Here is a 23,423-nt window from a genome sequence, read left to right as displayed (position 1 = left end):
TGTCGAGCTCACAGTAAACACGGCAGACATCGGATGATAAGCTAGCGCTAAATGTGTTCGGCGATCATAGCGGAAAATGTTTACTACCTAACTGTTAGCTACGCATAAAAGCACAAATTAACTCGTGTTTCAATAATTCTCTGACGAAGACATGTGACCACAAAGTGGATGCCAGTTTCAGAGATCAGGCCAAGCTCCTGGCAGATTCTGGTTACCCGATGCGTATGCTCACGTCTGTCGCGAATGGCTTAAGCAGAAAGTGTAAAAAACGCATCGAATGGAAGCAGTGCCATTGCTAGAGCAAAGAAAGTTGCTGTGCTACCATACATTCATTGCATTTCACATAATCTCAGAAGAATAGCGGAAAGATCGGGGGTGGACGTGGTATTCTCTGCCCCTGAGCGTCTACAGGAGCTATGCAAACAGGTTAATACAGAGAACAACAAAAGCCCCGCATGTTCTACGCAACATCGCAAACAATTTGTAACCTGCACTCATAACGTTGTCGATGCCATTCCACTTTCTTGCGGAAGAACGTATCTTGGTCAAACCGGCAGATGCATCAATGAGAGATTAAAAGAGCATCGATATAACGTCACTAGGGTAATCTCGGGTCATTTGGGTATTCATTGCCGATATCCTTTCCTCAAATTCGTGTTTGGAAGTACTTCCATTCTGTATAGGGCTGTAGGGCTCATAGGAGGATGACAAGGGAGATCGTGGAGGCCTACGAAATTGCAAAATTAGAGTAAAGGTGCGTGAGCAAGCCATCAATGTCGCTATCTGAAAAGGAGATGCGATTCCTCGGTTTATCTCTGTAACCATGCAGTATATGTTTTCACCATGCCTTGCACACGTGTACGGTTCATCGACATGCACCACTGAATGTTCTTGTTTGCTTTTACGTTTGTTTCCGCTCGTACGGTATATATTTATCGATGCGTGCGACAATAAAATTTATAGTTGAAAGTGAAAAAAAAAGAGAAGCGCTGCCTGTGTGTATCTGTTTCTTTTTACGTCCTCGTTCAGTCGCTCCTATACACTCTACCAGGGATGGAAAATGTTTAATCCTAATTCAGGTGTACTGTGCACTACAAACAGTACAGCGAACCAACGCTTATTATGCAATGAATATCGCTTGCATGCGGCACAAAGTCACCTGTAGATAAACATTTTTTATGTGAAAACTTGCACATCCGATGTATCCTACAGTAATTTCTTTCCAATAGACGTGGTTCAAATGTATTGAATGTATTACTGGATATGTGTTACCTTTACCGGCGTACTCTATCGTGCACTTGCAAATATTTCTATAACAATGGCGGTAAATTAGGAGAGCGATGAATATACGTATTTTAGTAAAAACCAGTTTTTTGTGATGCAAGGCGTTCTTATGACGTAAGGCTCACTTCAGCCTTGTTTAAGCCAATAAGTGAGTATAAGAGAGAGACACAACTGAACTAAATGTCCTTGCTGGGGTAAAAGGGGGCGGAGTCGAGGAGACCAGCACAACCGGAGCTCCTCTTCCTCAGGCGGCTGCCAGACCTTGAATCTTGGCGGTGTCGTCGGCGGGCAGGACTGCCCAGAGTTGGTCCTCCGGGCATACGTTGAGCAGCACAGCCTGCCACTGCTCAGGCGTGGTGATTTTAAATTTAGGATTGGTGCTATGTTTATTGGTGTTTGTCGCTGCGGGACAAGCCCAGGTAATGTGCATGCCCGAGGCCGGCGCGAGCCGCCCCGCACGCTTTGCATGGTGGTGTGTAAACATCTGGCTAGATGCGACTGTACAGCGAGGGTGTGGGCAATGTGCGTGTCTGTAATAATCGCCAGGTTGTTGATTTGCACTTATTGAGTGACTCATCAGGAGGTGTATGGGTACTTCATTCTCGCCTTGCGGTGATGCATGATGATTTCACCATACGTGACCATTCTGTATTTTGCGTGGGTGCGCCAGGAGACGACGGCCTCGTCTTCAGCCTGCTGGGCTACGGGTCGTCAGGGGGGGGGGGGGGGGGAGGGTGCGCTGCTCCTATGACGGGTGACGCCCCCGGCGGACGATTTCTCGGCAGCATCGTGAGTGGCTTCGTTCTCGGCAAGGCCCGAATGGTCTGGGGTCCAGATTGACTGAACGCGGCGACGACGGGATGGGGATGGTGTTGATAGTTTGCGGTGTGCTTGCGGTAAGGTGAGGCCTCTGGTGAAGTTGCGGATAGCAGTCTTGGAATCGCTAATGACGCAAGAGGCCGTAGTCGTTCCGTAGGCTAAAGCGATTGAAGCTTCTTCGCGCTTTTTGTTCTGTGTGCGGCGTAGGAAGCTGGTGGTGGTACTGGTATGGTCCAGCCACACGACCCCAGCTAGGGCCATGGCCGATAGTTGCGGGTACTGCGCTTCGTCGGCGTAACCCATATGTGTGGCCCCCTTGTAATGCCTGTTAAGGTCGGCGCACCGCTCTGCATAGTAGGCAGGGTGCATATTGCGTGGTATTGGAGGGATGACGAACGTGTCTCGGATGTCCGGGTGCCTGGGGACCTTGGCTCCGGTCTGCCTAAAGTATTGTATGTCTACGGTGCGGAGGATATGGCGCCCGGTCTTTGTTTGTGAGAGCGGCTTGTAGTGTGCGCTGTGTCGGGCCTGAATTAACCCATCAATGTTGTTATGTTAGCTTGTGATTCGCTGTCGATTGAGGGATGTGCAGGGCATGCTTGTATTCCTTCGTTATAATGATGTTAATCCTCAGTTTCTCGGCGTTGGAGAGGCATAGGCAGGGTGTAGCGTACACGATGCGACTTATAATAAACGCTTGTAAAATCCTATCAGGTTGTCCTCTTTCATTTCCGTGTGTTCGCTGGTAATGAGAGTGGAATGCCTTCCTATTTGAGTAGCTTGGCTTTGGGGCGTTGGATATTATCTGTGTTTCTATGGTTTTGTTGTATACCCGCGCCTTGCGCCTGTAAATTTCCTAATTTCATTATCCCACCTAATTTTCTGTTTTTCTCGACTGGGTCTTATACTCACTTTATAGCCTGCGATTCCTGAAGTGAGTATAAGGCCCAGTCGAGAAGGACAGACGATTATGTGGGATGACGAAATTAGGAAATTTATAGGCGCAAGCTGGAGTCAGCTAGCGCGAGGCAGTGCTAAATGGCGATTGTTGAGTGAAGCCTTCGTCCTGCAGTGGACATACAAATATGATGATGACGATGATGATGATGAAGGCCCACATCGATATCGGTTGCTGGAGTCAGCCTTACCCAAACACGTCACCGTACTTGTCGAGCCATTTTCCTATAACCTTGTAAATTTCCTGCCAAAGATAAAAAGCGATAACAAATGATCAGAGGGAATCGAGCTCTTGAGGCAAATTAACATAGGCAGTGAAGAAGTAAAATCAAAAACACACTTTCAACTCCTATTACGCGAGCCACTTTATGGGGTGTTGAAAAATGTTAGTTGAAATAGTGCCGTTCTTCCTGTTACTTCATCACTATCCGTTGTCTTTTAATTTATATTAGTTTAACGGCACAAAGAAAAACACTCTACGACAAACCAATATTGTCGTTATCCTAGGAATATTTGATTCTCTTCACTCAATGACTGCGACTTTCAGTTACGAGATCACCTGGACCCCTAGATACGCTTAGGGAATTCCAGGTGATCTTGAATAGCCTCCATAGCCCCTGGAAGATTTTGAGCATACTCTACTGTGGCAGGAAAAAAAAAACCTGTAAGCTTACGAGCAATGCTCGCGGGCTCCCCCGCCGCAATCTAAATGAGCACGCAGCAGGAGACGAAGGCTGCCTGTCCGCAGCGCCATCTGTTTGCAAGCTGGGGTGGCTTGCACGAACATTTAATAATCAAAATAATGAAGAATTCAAGAACGCGCTCTTGTGCGTACCAGCAGTTGTCTAGGGATAATTCAAGAACGCGTTCTTAAATTCGTTATTATTTTCGTTAATAAATGTTCGTTCAAGCCGCCCCAGGGCACCAAATACACGTCCCTCTTAACGAGCCCTCCATGGTGTAACCTTTTCTGAGTTCAGCACTCTTATAGCTTCTATTGTGTGTTTTTTTTTCTTCTTTTATCTCATCCCTTCACAAATCCGATATCTAGCAGAAACTACTCTCAGCAGCGCTATATGAACTCCCTCCAGTAGCGCTTCGTTCGAGCAAATGAAGAGCGCGGCGTCGACATCATAGACACCGATTGTCGATTTACGCCTCGCACCACCGGACTCTGGCATGGTGCTGGGGTACACAGTATTTGAAACAAAAGGCTTAGGAGAAAATTTATTCGAGAAGGGCAGAGAGGCCTGCCTGAAGGGCCCTCCTACTTGGACTTCGTACTGCAGTACGTATTAAATAAAATTTAAAAAATAACCCATCCAACCTGCTATTCTGAACCGGGATGAAAGGAAGGGTGCGGTGATCGGCCCTGCATTGTTAAACGCTCCGCTGATTAGTCTCGCTAGCGGGCTTCCTGGTACTCTACACAACAGTGTGTACCAGAACATCTGTATCTGGGATAGTGGCGCCACGCTTCCGAAATTGGGTGCAGGACTATGCAACAAACTATGCATCTTATTACACGAGATGAGCCCATCGCAAAACCGTCGGTGCTTGTGAGCACGCAATCCAAGTATATTATCTGTGCGCTTGCGCAAAGTGGCTCTGGCGTAGTGGGATAAACTAAATAGCCTTAAAACGTGAGAACGTTGGTCCGAACGCAGGCCAGGTAACTTCGTTTACGTCGCACCGTGCAGCGTCTGAGTCAAGTAGTTACAATGGAAGGAACGCAAATCGGCGCATTTCCTAGTTTATAACAGCTGTTCGCAGCAAAGGGAAAGTTTTCGGGCAGACAAAACTGCAGTTTATCAACAGTCGCATAGTTTGGAAGGTAAGGAAACATCTAGGAATGAATTAAACATCACTGCTACAAAATGACCACGTTATCTTCATGATTATGGTTCTGATTAAGGGTTATGGTCTCATTAATTTCAAATTGTTTTCCTGTTCGCGCGAAGAGCTTCATACTATGTATTTCAATAACATGGCGTAAGTTTACTTGTGTATACGTATTGCTGTTTCTTTTATTCTTTAGTGATTCTTGGTGTACTTATCTATGTTTATAAAATTGTACAAGTTCCAGTACTGCCTGCCTGCTCAACATTAGGTTTGTACAGTCGTCGAGCTGTCCTGGCGTAGCTTTCTTCTGCAACCCCTCCATCTATATTGTAAGATTGGAAAATAAAATCGAATTGAATTAAATTTATCCAAAGTTACAGCTCCTCAAGCATCACGTATTGAACGCTGAAATGTATTACTCTATGAGAATCTTGCCAGGACGATAGTCGACTATACAATTAGTGCTAGTTGGGCTCGTCGTAATGAAGTTATTCTAGCTAATGCGCAAAGGGGACGAGGACACAAACATAAAAATAGCGACAAGGATGCAGCGCTACGTCATTGTCATTATTTCTCTGTTTGTGTCCTCATCTCCTTTCGAATTATTTACAATGGACAGTCGACTAATTTCCAGCCGAGGAATAAATCGGTGCCTTGCTTCATCGCAGATGCCACAAATTAAGTTTGCGTTGTATTTGTAGGCTGTTTCTCGAGGTCGAAAAAAAAAAAGAACTTCATACAGTGAGCAACGACGAGCAAAGTCACTCAGCAGTTCCTGAATAACGGTCAGATAGCTATGTGGTAAAGTGTGCCATGAACACTCTCGACGCAAACGTACGTAGCGGCACCCTCAAACAGACTTAACCGTCTTTGCAGACTTGATATTAAAGTCAACTGAAATATAAAACAAAAAATGATAACATATAAACGTGATCCCAGAACTTACCATAGAATGGTATTCTCTGATGTTTCCCCAGATCAAGTTTGGCTTCGGTCCCGGGATGCCCAACTCATTGAAGTAGTTAAAGTGCCGCCTCCGCCAGCTTTAAGGAAAGAAGGTGAGCTCTGTTTATTCACAGGAGCGCCTTGTGATGCGATAAAAAATGTGCCTTTAGTGGCTATTATCCCGATCTTGAAGCTTCGAATTCGAGGATCTGTAGCTCAGCTCAGCATCCTTATTCTAGACGACAGAAGTTCTTGTCTCACCTGTATACATTTCATTCTGTTATATTGATACGGCAGATTCGAAATTTTATAAGGCCAAGAAACAACGGTCGTAGAAACCAGCAATGGAGTGTGACGTGTGTAGATGATGGGGGAGCAGTCTCGCTTATGTATGGTTCATGTGCGTACACTTATATGTGCTACTGAACTGCAACTAACGCACATATGAGCTACACTGTTTTTGTAACACGCATGAACATGCAATGAAGGTTGTAGTGCATCACACTGCGATATTTTTCATGGAGTGTTTGCAGTTACATAACATTATATTATTTTTACAGGTCTGCTATATATATATATATATATATATATATATATATATATATATATATATATATATATATATATATATATATATATATGGAATGGAATGCCAGGGAGGTTAACCAGAGGCTCTCTCCGTTGGCTACTCTGTACTGGAGAGGGGGCAAAGTGTGACGAGAAATGAAAGGAGGATAGAGAAAAAAATTCGTAGCACGCACAAGCACGCAGTCGTCGCTCAATTAATCCCGAACGTTAAGATATGGGCTATTGCATTTCAAGAAGTGCAGCAAATATTTTGTAGCTTTGTGCATCCTAGGTGCACGAGACCACGCCAGAATATACTCCCGTGTGAAAGGGGCATTAAAACCCCCAAAGCGGAGCGTAGAACAGCCCCGGGTAAACATTACGAAGGGTGTACTCGCAAACGAGGTGCTTCAAGGTTTTTTCTGAACCACATGTGTTGCTTCTTAAAAAAATAAAGAAAAGGCAACCCCTATGCCCTGGCGACGCATTTGACATCGGCTCGCGTCGAGTAAGAACGGCTGAAGGTTGACATTTTATGTATGGCCGCATCGCGTGTACAGCCTCCCGCGTTTTTAGCTATATCACGGGAGCGTCCGTCACGCGTCATTTCAGGGCCTTGAAACGGCGATGATCAGTGAGAACGGCAGAAGTACGCTCAGGCGCACTAAGCACTCTTCTGTGCAAGGGTCGTTTAATACGATGTTCCCGTCAGGACGACGCACGAGAATACTGAAGTGTTCTCGCGCGATATAGCTAAAAATGCGGGACGCTGTATACGCGCCGATTTATGTAATCTGGTTACTGTCACTTTTACATCACGGCACGAGGAAGAACGTTGTGGCGCCGTATTGTATTTGCTCTCGACAACGTCATCGAGGGTGGTGTGTTGTTGCTTGCATGTGCGCTCTGACACCACGCTTGTTAATTTAGTTAGTAAGCGAATGCTTACAACGAGGCGTTCTATTCTGGCGGATGCTGCGTATGGCGTGGCCCCACGAGCTCTCTCTTGAATGCTATCTGCGATACGGACAGTGTAGGCGTCTAGGCGCACCGAGGGCCGACAGCTTCGTGTGCGCTATTGCAATCATACGCTTGCGCGTCACCCGAGTTCATGAAGGCCAACGTCACTATAACTTTTTTGCGACAGTTAACAGCTGTCCATTGGACAAGCGCCTCTGCCGCACCGACTTTCGAATAAACAGGGTACCCGGTTCGCTCATCATGTTAGGATGAGTCATAATATTGTTGTTCTTAAAGTTTACAACGAACATTCGCGGGTGCAGGGCCACAAATGGCCTACATCCTGTTGTAGAAGAGGTCAACATACTGATGGCTTGCGATCTTATGCTGAAAGGTCTCTGTACAGAGCTGCCACGGCTATATTTATGCTATGTCGTCCCAGCTTTATTTCGACAGGAATACAAAAAAATATGGCGCTACACTAAGCCAGATGCGATTAGCGACTTGTTGGCCATTTATGGATAAAGTCACTATTATTGAAGCAAAGTTTGCTTCGCCTAGCTCATCATAGTTTCGCTCCATTGGTTGGTCGGCCGGTCGGTTGGGGGGATCGGTCAGCCAGTATCTTGAAGCGTATATTATACATATGTTAATACACACGCTTCCGGGGCTCAGCGGAGAAACGAGAACTAGGAGTCGGATTCCTGATTAATAAGGATATAGCAGGTAACATACAGGAATTCTATAGCATTAACGAGAGGGTGGCAGGTCTTCTTGTGAAACTTAATAAGAAGTACAAATTGAAAGTCGTACAGGTCTACGCCCCTACATCCAGTCATGATGACCAGGAAGTCGAAAGCTTCTGTGAAGACGTGGAATCGGCGATGGGTAAAGTCACAACAAAATACACCATACTGATGGGCGACTTCAATGTCATCGTAGGCAAGAACCAGGCTGTAGACAAGTCAATGGGGGAATATGGCATAGGCTCTAGGAATAGCAGGGGAGAGCTGTTAGTAGAGTTTGCAGAACAGAATAATATGCGGATAATGAATACCTTCTTTCGCGAGCGGGATAGACGAAAGGGGACGTGGAGGAGCCCGAATGGCGAGACTAGAAATGAAATAGACTTTGTATTCTGCACTAACCCTGGCATCATACAAGATGTGGACGTGCTCGGCAAGGTGCGCTGCAGTGAGCATAGGATGGTAAGAACTCGAATTAGCCTAGACATGAGGAGGGTACGGAAATAACTGGTACATAAAAAGCCGATCAATGACTTGGCGGTAAAAAGGAAAATAAAGGAATTCCGGATCAAGCCACACAACAGGTATTCGGCATTAACTCAGGAAGAGGACCTTAGTGCTGAAACAATGAACGACAATCTTATGGGTATCATTAAGGAGTGTGCAATAGAAGTTGGTGGTAACTCCGTTAGACAGGATACCAGTAAGCTATCGCAGGAGACGAAAGATCTGATCAAGAAATGCTAATGTATGAAAGCCTCTAACCCTACAGCTAGACTAGAACTGGCATAACTTTCTAAGTTAATCAACAAGCGTAAGACAGCTAACATAAGGAAGTATAATATGGATGGAATTGAACATGCTCTCAGGAACGGAGGAAGCCTCAAAGCAGTGAAGAAACTAGGAATAGGCAAGAATTAGGCGTATGCGTTAAGAGACGAAGCCAGCAATATCATTACTAATATGGATGAGATAGTTCAAGTGGCTGAGGAGTTCAATATCGATTTATGCAGTACCAGTGGCACCCACGACGATAATGGAAGAGAGAATAGTCTAGAGGAATTTGGAATCCCACAAGTAACGCCGGCAGAAGTAAAGAAAGTTTTGGGAGCTATGCAAAGGGGGAAGGCAGCTGAGGAGGATCAGGTAACAGCAGATTTGTTGAAGGATGGTGGGCAGATTGTTCTAGAAAAAACAGGCCACCCTGTATACGCAATGCCTCATGGCCTAGAGCGTACCGGAATCTTGGAAGAACGCTAACATAGCCCTAATCCATAAGAAAGGGGACGCCAAATATTTGAAAAATTATACACCGATCAGCTTACTGTCCGTTGTCTACACAGTATTTACTAAAATAATCGCAAATAGAATCAGGAACACCTTAGCATTCTGTCAACCAAATGACCAGGCAGGATACCGTAAAGGCGACTCAACAATAGACCATATTCACACTATAAATCAGGTGATAGAGAAATGTGCGGAATATAACCAACCCTAATATATAGCTTTCATTGATTACGAGAAAGCATTTAGTTCAGTCGAAACCTCAGCAATCATGGAGGCATTACAGAATCAGGGTGTAGACGAGCCGCATGTAAAAATACTGAAAGATATCTATAGCGGCTCCACAGCCACCGTAGTCCTCCATAAGAAAGGCAACAAAATCCCAATAAATTAAGGCGTCAGGCAGGGAGATACGATCTCTCCGATGCTATTCACAGCGTGTTCACAGGAGGCATTCAGAGACCTGAATTCGGAAGAATTGGGGATAAGAGTTAATCGAAAATACCTTAGTAACTTACGATTCGCTGATGATATTGCCCTGCTTAGTAACTCAGGGGACAAATTGCAATGCTTGCTCACTGAACTGAAGAGGCAAAGCAGAAGGGTGGGTCTAGAAATTAATCTGCAGAAAACTAAAGGAATGTTTAACAGTCACGGAAGAGAACCGCAGTTTATGATAGGTAGTGAGGCACTGGACGTTGTAAGGGAATGTATCTACTTAGGGCAGGTAGTGACGTCGGATCCGGATCATGAGACTGAAATAATCAGAAGAATGGGCTGGGTTGCGTTTGGCAGGCATTCTCAGATCATGAACAGCAGGTTGCCATTATCCCTCAAGACAAAAGTGTATAACAGCTGTATCTTACCAGTACTCACGTACGGGGCAGAAACCTGGAGGCTTACGAAAAGGGTTCTACTTAAATTGAGGACGACGCAACGAGCTATGGAAAGAAGAATGAAGGGTGTAACGTTAAGGGATAAGAAAAGAGCAGATTGGGTGAGGGAACAAGCGCGAATTAATGACATCTTAGTTGAAATCAAGAAAAAGAAATGGGCGTGGGCAGAACATGTAATGAGGTGGGAAGATAACCGATGGTCATTAAGGGTTACGGTCTGGATTCCAAGGGAAGAGAAGCGTAGCAGGGGACGGCAGAAAGTTAGGTGGGCGGATGAGATTAAGATGTTTGCAGGGACAACATGGCCACAATTAGCACATGACCGAGGTAGTTGGAGAAGTATGGGAAAGGCCTTTGCCCTGCAGTGGGCGTAATCAGGCTGATGATGATGATGATGATGATGATGATGATGATGATGATGATGATGATTACACTTGCACGAGATAAAAGCACCATCAAACCGGCCTATACAGGGTGTCCCACATAACTTGAGCCAAGAATTTAAAAATGAAAGCGCGTCGGAAATGAACTGAACCGAAAGCATACTATTCGCAATAGCCTATAGTAACTCAGACACTTTCTTGTTTTCGCCATAGCTCACTAATTATTTAAGTTTAATTACTCAACATTTTTATTATTGGCTGATGACCCCAAATATGATACTCAGATTTGTAGAGCACCTTTAGAAATCACGGATCGAGTTGTTTCCTTTATGATACGTCTCACGTAGTCCTTTCTTCCTGGTTGCAAAGAAAGCCCGCGAAATATGGAAAAAAACGTGACGGAGCACTAGCGCAGTGGTATCCTGCTGCTCTCAAGCGTGCGTCTCAAGAAGTCCCGAGAGAATTCTCGGAAGTTCTTGCTATGGAATGTTATGTTTAAGTGTTACGCCCGTGGTTGCTCAGCGGCTTTGGCGTTGCGCTGCTGAAGACGAGGTCGCGGGATCTAATCCCGGGCGCAGCGGCCGCATTTTAATGCGGGCTAAATGCAGAAACGCCCGCGTACCATGCACTGGGTGCAAGTTAAAGAACTCCACGTGGTCAAAATTATTGCGGAGTTCCCACCTACGGCGTGCCTCTTAACCAGATCGTCATTGTGGTACGCAATACCCCAAAAAATTATATATATATATATATATATATATATATATATATATATATATATATATATATATATGTGTGTGTGTGTGTGTGTGTGTGTGTGTGCGTGCGTGCGTGCGTGCGTGCGTGCGTGCGTGCGTGCGTGCGTGTGTGTGTGTGTGTGTGTGTGTGTGTGTGTGTGTGTGTGTGTGTGTGTGTGTGTGTGTGTGTGTGTGTGTGTGTGTGTGTGTGTGTGTGTGTGTGTGTGTGTGTGTGTGTGTGTGTGTGTGTGTGTGTGTGTGTGTGTGTGTGTGTGTAAACTTTTAAATGTGCTTTTCCCTAGGTGCTGCCAGTACTTTTCAGTACTTTTGAATACTTTTCATCTGGTCAGGAAACTTCCACGCAAGGCTATGGGAGAGCTTCATATAGCGCCTGCACTGGACCCACCGCGGTGCTGGCGCAAGTAGAATCTCATGGGTGGCGGCAATGGAAAATAAACCTGCCATGAGTAACAACTTAAGAGGAAAAAACGACAACAGGAAAGAAACGATTCATTTTAACTCAAAGGGAAGCTCATTGCTTTTTGAAGCGAGATCAGGATGCCTTAGAACACGCGCCTATAAAACGAGATATAAGAAGGAAGAAGAAGCATGTGCTAGCTGTGGTATAGCTAGGGGAACGACGGAGCGTGTTTTATTAGAATGTGAACATATGTGCCAAGCGGTCGATTTAGGCACCACTGGCCTCCTTGAAGTTCGTGGGTTCAAGGAGGCCAGGAGGAAATTAAACATGTCAGCAATAGAGATTCCTAAAATGGCTAATTAAAATTTTGTTAAAATATTTTTGTTACTTGTGAGCCATATTTTCCATGTTGCTCCATCTGCATTGGCTGCCAAGCCTTACAGTCTGAAAGCAGATGTGCAAATGCGCTTGTCAGGAGTTATCGCTGCAGCAGCCTGTGTTATCTGGCGCAGAAAATAAAACAGCCTGTATACCTGGTACATTCGCGATCTCTAGGAACGAAAGTAAAAGGGAAGGGGGGGGGGGGAGACATGCGCGTTATCCAAGGTGGCTGTGCTGGTGCTGACACATCACCCCTCCCCCCCCCCCCCCCGCCCGCTCCGCTCCGCTCTCCGGAAATTTTCGATATCCTCGCCTTTCTGACTTCAGCTGGGTAGGGGGGGGGGGGGTATGATGATGATGATGATGATGGGTGGAGTTTTATGGCGCAAGGGCCAGGTTTGGCCAAAGGGCGCCAAGCCAATGGTAATTATATCAAAGTGAAGCAATATATTACGAGCAATGAATGTTGTAGGGCTGTAAAGGGGCCTAAAAGATGGTCATTGTAAAGTGTGTAAGAGCTATATGTAATGAAACAATGACAATGACTATGAAGTGTGCCAAGGACGCGAAAGGTGCATTGTAAAAGAGTTACGATGTACGATTGGTCATTTGGATAAAAATTCGAAAAGCACTACTGCCCTAACAGGTTCCTTGAAGCGCAAGGACCTGAAGGCGTGCTGTACAAGGGCTACTATCACAGCAGTATCCTCTAGAGAGAGGATGTGCTACGATACTATTGGGCTATTAACATGTAAAACCACATCATTCAAGAAACCTAGGACAGCTTTGGTGGTAAAAAGGGGTTCCTTACCAAGAAATATACCAGGATGGAGAGGGAGACAATATCGGTATGCTAGAGGAAAATGTTTCCTTCTTTCTCTTTCGGCTTCCCGACACTCCACGAGGACGTGGAGGACGGTGAGCATTTCACCACATTTACCACAGGTAGGAGGTTCGTTGCCAGTAAGCATAAAATTGTATCATACGTGTGCCCTATTCTGAGTCTACAGAATAGGACATCATACCGTCTTGTTTTTGTAACGAGTGGCCAGAAACCTATCCTTGGCTTAATCAAGTGCAGCCTATTATTTGTTTCTTTGTCCCACATGCGTTGCCAGTAGCTTCGCAGTTTCGTTCGCAAGAAAGGCTTGAGGTCTGTGGCAGTAATAGCAGTGGTGGAATTACGAGCTTGAGGTGTATTCGATGTGGCCATTTGGTCGGCCAGCACATTGCCTTCGACGCATCTATGTCTACGAGACGAATAAATATTGCACACGAGAGAGTAAAGCTCAATGAAAATATTATTTTTGTGTTTTCTTAAGGACATTAATGATTTTACAACACTTAACGAGTCCGTGAATATTATTGCTTTCTCTAGTTTTAATTTCTTTATGTGTTTTACCGCAGACAGTACTGCGTAGGCCTCTGCAGTAAAGATGCTTGTATGGGGGTTCAGTACACCTGCTTCAGAGAAAGAGGGTCCAACAGCCGCGTAAGACACACCAACATGCGATTTTGACGCATCGGTGTAATATTCCGGACAACAGTACTTCAATTGGAGTTCATGGAAATGCATTCGTATTTCGAACTCTGGTGCGTATTTTGTAACTCTACAAAATATATATCACATTCTATCACATGCCAATCCCAAGGTGGTAGCTGTTTCGCTGGAGGCATTAAGCGGTGTTCGAAGAGTGGAACATCCACTTCCACGCTAAGCTCCCTCACACGGAGTGAGAAAGGCTGTCTCACAGAGGGTAGATTACGGAAAAGTGCAGTACATGTCAAATCGTTAATAGTTTCACAACATTGATGTTCAGGATTAGAGTGCCCTTTAAGGAAATATGTGGAGCTGGTGTAAGATCTCTGCAGATTGAGTGACCACTCATTCGATTCTACATATAAGCTTTCAATGGGGCTACTTCTGAATGTGCCTGTGGCCAGACGGATACCCAGGTGGTGGACGAGATCCAGCATCTTTAGTGCACTCGGGGCGGCAGAGTTGTATACCATGGCGCCGTAGTCTAACCGTGATTGAATGAGGCTCTTATAAATATCCATTATACACTTCCTGTTGCTACCCCATGTTGTGTGTGATAGTATTTTGAGTAAGTTCATTGTTTTTAGACATTTAGCTTTGCGATATCTTATGTGTGGGATAAAAGTAAGCTTAGAGTCAAGTATTATAGCTCGAAATTTGTGTTCTTCGTTGACAGGTATTTCTTGTCCACACAGTTCCATGCACGGGTCTGGAACCAGGCCTCTCTTTCTTGCAAAGAGAACACACGAACTTTTGTGAGCGTTGATTTTAAACCCATTTTCGTCTGCCTACTTAGATATCTTGTTCAATCCCTGCTGTACTTGTCTTTCGCACACTGCAAGGTTACATGATTTAAAACCTATTTGTATGTAATCTACGTAGACGGAATAAAATATAGTTGCTGGTAATGAAGCGCGGAGTGTATTCATCTTAACTATAAATATTGTGCAGCTGAGCACACCTCCCTGGGGTACACCTGCTTCCTGTATGAATGGACGTGAGAATACATTCCCGACTTTCACCTGGAAGGTACGATTCGACAGATAACTTTCTATCAGGTTTAGCATATTGCCACGGATGCCCATTCCCGACAAGTCTCGCAAGATCCCGTATGGCCACGTTGTGTCGTACGCCTTCTCCATATCGAGGAATATCGATAAGAAAAACTGTTTGTGTACAAATGCATCACGAATATTCCCCTCAATGCGCACGAGATGGTCGTTTGTGGACTGACCCTCTCTGAAGCCACACTGGTAGGGATCAAGTATTTTGTTCATTTCAAGGATATGTATGAGTCGCCGGTCAATCATTTTTTCAAACAGCTTACAAAGGCAACTTGTGAGAGTTATCGGGCGGTAGCTTGCCGCTGACGAAGGATCTTTACCTTGCTTCAAAACGGGGATCACGATCGCTTCTTTCACTGCAGGTGGAAGATATTCAGCAGCCCAAATAGTGTTAAGAAGTGCAAGTAGTGACAGTTGTGTGTCAGTGTGTATGTTCTTAATCATGTCGTACATTATTCTATCAGGTCCGGTGCAGAGCTGCTGCATACGATCAAGGCAACTCTCACCTCGGCAATGGAGAAAGGACGGTTGTACGGTGCGTTTTGTGGGGATTTCCGCTCAAATGCCTTGCGTTCTTCTATTTGTCTGTACTTGTTAAAGGATTTTGAGTAGTGTATTGAGCTTGACACATGCTCAAAGTGCTCCCCTACGGTGTCTGCCTGTTCTTCTAAGGTATTCCCTTGATCGTTCACCAGAGGCAACGGATTTATTTGCTGCCCTTTTACATTCCTTACGCCATTCCAAACTTTCGCCTCCTGTGTGTACGAAGTTATACCTGAAAGGAACCTTGACCAGCTTTCTCTCCTCGCCTGACGTCGTATCTGCCTTCCCTGCGATTTTATGTGTTTAAATTCAATTAGATTTTCTCTATTCGGCGATCTGCGCAATATTCCCCATGCCTTATTCTGCCTTTCTCGTGCATTTATACAGTCATCATTCCACCAGGGAACACGTCTTTTACATGAACCACCATTCGTTTGCGGGATTAACTTTTCAGCAGCATCACAAATAAAAGCGGTAAAATATGCGACAGCATCGTCTATACTCAGATTGTTTATAAAATCGGGTGATAAACGAGTTGATTCCTTAAAATGCTCCCAGTCAGCCGTTCCTAATTTCCAAATGGGAAGACGGGAAGGGGTGTCATGCTGCGTTATTAAGCTTAAAGTTATAGGGAAGTGGTCACTTCCAAATGGATTATTCATCACATTCCATTCCACATGAGGGAGAAGGGTAGCGGAGCCTATTGCTAGGTCAATGGATGAACATGCATTGTGTTGAATGCTGCAATATGTTGGTTCCTTCTTATTAAACAGGCAGGCACTAGAGGTCAGAATAAACTTTTCTAAGAGTCGGCGTCTTGCGTCGCAACGCGCGTTTCCCCACGACGTATTGTGGGCGTTAAAATCGCCCACAAGTATGTAGGATTCCGGGAGCTGTTCTAGGTTATAGAAATCGGCTTTTTGGAGGTGATAGCTTGGGGATATACGTATCTTACAGATATGTTAACAACTTATTGAAAAGAATCCCTCTAACTGACACTGCCTCGAGGGGCGTCTGTAAGGCTACCTGGCGACAAGCTACGGACTTGTCTGCAAGGATTGCTACACCGCCGGATGAGGTGTTAGCCTCATCACGGTCCTTGCGGAAAATGGTGTACTGTCGGAGAAAGTTGGTGTGTTTTGATTTTAGGTGTGTTTCCTGTAAACACAGCACTTTTGGATTGTATTTGTGGATGAGTTCTTGCACATCATCAAGGTTTCTAAGGAGACCTCTGACGTTCCATTGAATGATTTGTGTATCCATATTTAAAGTAAATTGGTGCTGTGTATACAGAAAGAGGAGTTATGCCTTAGTTTACAGAGCTCTTCCCAGGCCCTGTAACGGGGATGTGGCCCTTTTTGGAGCGTTCGAGAGAACCTCGCCACCCCTTAGGCGCTTGGTGCGCCGTGAGGATAGGTGTAGTGTCCATTGCCTCTTGTGAGGCACGCGCTCTTGCGAGCGAGAAGTTTCCTGAGAGAGCCTCGCCTCGGAGGGCAAGGCCTCTGCGCCCAGCAGGCCGGATGTCGATGGGGCTGCCTGTGGGATTGGGCTACGTCGGCTGTTTCCAGCGCCGGAAGGGACCTGGGAGGTTGAGGCAGCCTCGGCTGCGCCCACCTTCGGGATCAATGGTACCTTATTCTGGGTTGACGGAGCAGCGCTAGCTGCAACCGCCGCGGGGGCAGACGGTGTAACTGCCGACGGCTGTCCGACCTGTGGGTCGGACAGCCGCCGGAGGCCGTTGTGACGCTGCCCCCTGACGCGCTACAACGGCAAAGCTGCTCTTAGACAGGTATGACACCCGCCTACGTGCCTCCTTGAAAGATATGTTTTCTTTGACTTTGATTATCACTATTTCTTTTTCTCTTTTCCAAGAGGGGCAGGACCGCGAGTATGCGGCTTGCTCGCCATCACAGTTAACACAATGTGGAGTGTTCTGGCACGTTTCAGAGGAATGTTCATTGTTACTGTACTTGGCACATGTCAGCGGGCCTCGACATTTCTGTGAACTGTGGCCGAACCTTTGGCATTTGAAGCAACGGAGAGGGTTAGGGATGTACTGCCTTACTCGGATCTTCATGTAACCTGCTACTATCGTTTCGGGAAGTACACTGGAGCCAAATGTGAGAATAAGGTGTTTGGTATCGATTTCATTCCCGTCGCGCCTAATTTTAATTCTTTTTACGTTCGCAATATTTTGATCCTACCACTCTTCCATATGTTCAGCCTCGGTCAGGTTCATCAAGTCGTCCTCAGAGATCACACAGCGGATGGTGTTCATGGTGCGGTGTAAGGTCACTGAAACAGGGGTGTCCCCATTCGACACTAGGTTACTTAGTTTTTGGTACTGGTTTTTGTCATACAGTTCTAAGAGGAGGTCGCCACTTACTAGTCTAGATGCGTTATAGCCTGGGCCAATAGCTTGAGTTAGACATTTGGATACGAGGAAAGGCGAGATCATTCTCGTTGTCTTTCCTGGTTTCTCAGAATGAATTACTTGAAAGCGGGGAAAGATTTAAGTATGTTGGCCAAAAAATTTGAATACTTCTTCGGTGCGCCCTCGCTTCTGAGGGCGATCAGGTAGTTTTGGAAAGGAATAATCCATAAGGAATGTTCAGTTTTCGGCAGTAACGGCAGCCGCCCAACATGGAGCCAAAAAGGGGACGCCACAGGTCTTATAAAGAAACAAGTTTTGCGGACGCCAACTGTACGTTTCCGCTATAACCAAATATGTACAACCAAGGTTGATAGCCGCACACATGGTTAAACCCTTGCTGCCAGGAAGCTCGGAAGTAATAAAGAAATGAGATGGAGACAGAAAAGATGGAAAGTGAGAGAAAGACGAAGGTTGGAGAGAGAGACAAGAAAAGGCAACTACCGCTTTTCCCCGGGAGGGTCAGTCCGGGGGCGCCGTCTACGTGAAGCCGAGGCCAAAGGGGTGTGTTGCCGCCGCCGAGGGGCCGTAAAAGTCCAAACACCCGGCATTGGCTCAACCCCCAGGATCCCCTTTTCCCCGGACACGGCTAAGCCGCGCACGGTTAGACGCGGGAGGGTCCAACCCTCGTGTGCTCGGGTACGTGGTGTGGCAACGCACCAAACGCCTGCTGACGCAGACGCCCCTGCGGGGGGGGGGGGGGGGGGGGGGTTGACAGAATACCTGGCTACCCCACTGGCCACACGCATTCAGGGCGTACGCTCGCTGTGGCGCAAGGTTCGACTGCCTGTATCGGTGTGTGAATATTGTCGACACGACGTGCTAATCGCCGCCCTGTCTCTGTAATGTGTAGAAACTGTAGAAACTTAAACGCGAATAATTTCGAAACATCTACGACACCCTGTTTCATTTCCAGATTCAACTGTGTCCGCAACCGCGGCTTAATTCATAATTCAAATTGCACACTTGGACTACCCCATCATTAGAAACCGACTATAGAGCAAGTTCACGTCGCACCTCTGTATAATAGCGCGAAAGAAGATACCTACGTAGCAAGCTAACCACGCCAACCAACTGATTTACTAACGAAACAAATAGGTAATTACTCAACTAATTATCAGTCTAATAATTAACTAACTTACTCGTCTAACTACATTAAGTGACTAAACGCAATAGTAACTAACGTAACAAACTACAGTAACAAAACCAACTCAGCCAATCAACCAATAATAACTAAGTAGTACACCAACTTAGCTAGCCAAATAAGTAAGGTAGCTAAATAATATAATTAACTAATCAAAGTGAGAAAGCTAACCAATTGATTAACAAAGTTATCTAACTGAAATAAAATTATTCACTATGAACATACCTAACTACAATAACCAAGCAAATATAGCTAGCTTACTAACTAATCAACTATTAAATAACTAACACACTAAACTGGCTAACCAAATATATCTGACCTATCCAACTAACTAGACAAAGTGAAAATAAAGACAGTCGAACGAAACACTTTGGGCAAGGAAGGCTCTTATAGGGAGGTTGGAGGCGATGTCAATCATAAAAGGGGGCCTTGTATAATTTAAACACAAATGCATGCACATTGGATTATTTTACCAAACGTTTCGGCTGCATGTTTACTCTACAAACATGCTGAAATAAGCCTGCGAGAGACGCCTTTTCTCGTGTAAGATTTGCATGATCGCGCACCGCGGCCATCTGGCGCCGCAGGTTGTTCACCGGTTGGATGGATGGATGTTATCAGCGTCCCCTTTAGAATCGGGGTGGTGAGTTGCGTCACCAAGCTCTTGCTATTATACTGCCTAATGTCCCACCTAGGCTAAAACAAAAAGAAGAAAATAACCTCGGTGAACTCCCACAACCAAATTTACTGACCCCCTGTTGTGAACTTTGCTTTTGTACGTCTCCGATTTTTGTCGTTTCGTATATACTTTTCTTCCGCCAATCTTCCAATCGCGTCTATTGCAGGCATGTTTACTTTTCTCCTGCTTTCGCTGAACTCAAATGCTTCAAGCAGGCCAGTGGTGCCTAAATTGACCGCTGGGTAGATGTCTTCATTTGCCTTCTACTTATGCCAGTGCCTCTGGTGCTACCTTCTGTCTCTATATAAAACTTCCCGAAAAGTTTCGTGACCAGATGGAAGACATTGAATGACCCTGGCACTACGGCTGAAAAAGCGCCACCTAAAGTTCCGTGCAAACTTGATCATAGCTGCCGGTACAAAGTCTGTATTGGCGAAGCGTCAGTTTATTGTCGTCAGTGGTTGGCTCATGTGACTGGGGCGCACACAGCATAACTTCGCGGTGCTCAACCAGTGGAACGGTCGTCGGCGACAGAAGGAGTACCGGCCACATGGGCACCCTCTGTGTGTGCGCCGCCAAACCATTGACAAGAAGTTCAGTATCATCGGCAAATGCATATTTAACACTAAAACGAACTGGCAGTAACTATTACATTCTCAATCATTATTAATTGGTCTGCGGCGGTTAGAGTGGCAGCTATCTAAGCCCCTATCGCCGTGCTTCGCGTGGGATTGCTTCGCTCCCCTTGGCAGAAGCCCTATGTGTCGGTGAAGCATAGAAAAAAAGCATCTGCTGCAGAAGGCAAGGAGGAAAATAATGTAAAAATGCAGATGCTTTTAAATCAAAGTAAAAGAAACATTAAGGAAATAAAAGTGAAGCAAGAACTGTTTTATTGAACACGCGATTCGAACAGAGGACCTCCATGTCGCGATGGCAATGCTTTGGCACGGCGCCATGCAGAAAAGACGAACAGAGAGCAAGCTTATTTCGGAGTATTTATCCGCGGTCGAATAGTCCAGCTTGGCTAGGGACAAACGGAGCAAAGCGTGTCCTCCTCCGTTGTACTGTAGTACCTAGGAAAAGACAAATTTCGACCAAGTAGGTCTCATGCGAATCCCTGTCCACGTAGAAGGGCATGCTCAGAAGGAACTATGTCGTTCCAGCTTCTTCTGGCAGGCGGCACTAAGGGTCTCGGAAGCGCACCGCTTCTGCGCTCTTGACAGCCGCGACGGAGACTGTACGTCGAATGACGTGAAAGCGTGCCCAGTGGTTGCCATATTACTTGAAGCCACGATGCAGTATCATCATGAAAGAGCGCTAAAAAGCAAAGTGCTGTAGCTTGACTGAGTTGGTAGCCGTTTATTTCTATAGTGTTCACAGCGCCTACATACTTGAAAGGAAATAAGGGACAGGCAGTGAGCGAGAGTCCAGACATAAACAAAATTGTGCCATCAACCATGATTGCCTATGTAAGCGAATATAGAACGAACGAACGAACGAACGAACGAACGAACGAACGAACGAACGAACGAACGAACGAACGAACGAACGAACGAACGAACGAACGAACGAGCGAGCGAGCGAACGAGCGAGCGAACGAACGAACGAACGAACGAACGAACGAACGAACGAACGAACGAACGAACGAACGAACGAACGAACGAACGAACGAACGAACGAACGGACGGACGGACGGACGGACGGACGGACGGACGGACGGACGAACGAACGAACGAACGAACGAACGAGTGAGCAAGGCGAATGAACGGATAAGCTAGCCAGCGAACAAGCAAGTGAAAGAACGAACTAGTGAAAGCTCATGGCGCGATAGCCTCCCCTCCCTTCACACCCCTACTCCGCCCTAACCGCAACCTAATTGCACCAAAGTTCGCGTCCTTCCTCTCGGTGCCTGTGCACGGCAAGTCCGCCCTCCGACCGCTCCAACAACTCCAAAACCGGTCGAAAGAGGGAAACAAAGCTATACGCTTTAAATATTTGTTAGTTTTATAGGTCAAAACCACTATTTGTTTATGAGGCACGCCGTTCTGGGGGACTCCGAATATATTTTGACCTCCTTAGATTATTTCACGTGAACCTAAATCTAAGTAGACGAGCTTTTTCTTTCTTCCTTCTTTTCTTCATATTTAGAGGGCAGCGGGGTCTTTTTTTTTTTTTTCTCTCATTTTGCATCCATCAAAATAAGACAGCCGCCGTCCGGATCTAACCTGCGATCTCGAGCAAGAGCGTTGACCTTTAAGTGATTATATTTGCCTGAAGAGCTGAATATAGTGTCGCGTGATCAAGGCGGCAGTAAAGCCCAACTCCGTGAGAGCGATTTTGTGTGCGACAGCGACGAGCGATGGCTTCGAGCGACAAAACGGGCCGACGCGCGAACAGATCGTTCCTTCTCGTCTCGCGATCTCTCGGTTTTGAAAATCTAGTATTCGTCGCTCGTCGCCCGAAACTTCTATGAGCGACTAGCCAATCACGTGAAGCCCGTACAGAATGTACGTACATTAGTTATACTACCGGTTGTCGCACGGAACGAGCGAACGACGGAATTTTGATACGTGCAAAGATAAATAAGTATACTGTAAGACAATCAGAAATACTTTATGCAGCTCTGTAGACCAAAATAAAGCAAATTAAATTATTAGAGCATGCGTAACGCCAGCTTCGGCGCGTATTAGCTGCCCTCATAGTGACAACACCAGGGAGGCGACGCACAACGTCGTCCTTCGCGTGGGGTTCGACTTCTAGCTAGAAGTCGAACCCCACGCGAAGGACGATGAGTGGACGCGACAGCCATCTCGATCGCGTCGTTTGTCGGAATCGCGCGCAATCTTGTTTGCATGGAGCTTACACTTCAAGAGACACTGGTGGAAAGAAAACAAGAAAAAAGGGAAGCATATATATGCTCTTTTCCTCTCCCTTATTTGGTTAAGTCTCTGTGCGCATTGAACATAAGCTACCTCATAAAAGCGAACGACTAATTCATTCCTTCTACAACGTGTGTGTATACATTACGGCCAGAACGCGCTTTCATCTCTTTCGCCTGCCCTGCCGTAGTAGGTCATTGGCTATGGCGCCCTACTTCTGAGCACAAAGTCGCGGGTTCGTCTCCCGACAGCGGCGGCAGCGTCTCGACGGGGTGGAAGAGCCCAGAATAGACGCGCACGCGTATCGTTCTTTGGGTACATATTAAAGAGGTCTATGCAGATGGTATCACTCACTCACTCACTCACTCACTCACTCACTCACTCACGCACTCACTCACTCACTCACTCACTCACTCACTCACTCACTCACTCACTCACTCACTCACTCACTCACTCAATCAATCAATCAATCAATCAATCAATCAATCAATCAATCAATCAATCAATTCTGCTTCCCAAGGTGTTGTGCCCAGCAGTCGACTGCGTACTCACATGAGCAGTGCTGTGAGCAACGAGGCGGCGCAAATCAGCAAGGGCACCGTGACAAACATTGCGAGCGCTTGAACGTCTCGAGGCCCCGTGCAAGGGTCTTTATATTACTCTCAAGGTGAGGAGGAAACGAGCACGCATGCGCTGTCGCGTCCGCCCCATTTGCCACTGTCAAGGTAAGCGAATTTAGTAAGCCGACGTGACAGATGGCATAGCTCGTTTATTTTTGTAGAGCAACGCACGGATGAGTCCAAAACACCTGCATCCTCTTCTGTACACACCGCAGAGCGATGCAATGCTTGCGGCAACAGAGGCCTATAATATGTACGATGTAGGGCTCCAGTGTCCACCTACCACGCTAGAGTGGCAGCC

At 46.1% G+C, this 23,423-nt stretch overlaps 1 protein-coding gene across 2 annotated transcripts in view; it reads right to left on the bottom strand.

The window, feature by feature from the left end:
• The window catches only part of LOC126537071 (cytochrome P450 3A1-like), a 62,552-nt gene that overhangs the window by 26,892 nt on the left and 12,237 nt on the right, over positions 1–23,423 (bottom strand). The window contains exons 1-3 of one of the 2 annotated variants that reach the window (XM_050184206.3): positions 23,055–23,112; positions 5,849–5,945; positions 3,252–3,304 (exon numbers count right to left, since the gene is read on the bottom strand). In XM_050184206.3, the coding sequence (XP_050040163.2) occupies positions 3,252–3,304; positions 5,849–5,851 (56 nt within the window). In that variant the 5' untranslated portion in view covers positions 5,852–5,945; positions 23,055–23,112. Of the gene's footprint in view, positions 1–3,251; positions 3,305–5,848; positions 5,946–23,054; positions 23,113–23,423 lie in introns of those variants that run through there. The other variant, XM_072287818.1, reaches the window with a different exon arrangement.

This window comes from Dermacentor andersoni, chromosome 4 (assembly GCF_023375885.2).
Source record: "Dermacentor andersoni chromosome 4, qqDerAnde1_hic_scaffold, whole genome shotgun sequence".
Taxonomy (NCBI): Eukaryota; Metazoa; Arthropoda; class Arachnida; order Ixodida; family Ixodidae; genus Dermacentor; species Dermacentor andersoni.
Note: the sequence above shows the minus strand (reverse complement) of the source record. Positions and strands in the feature narration are given on the sequence as shown.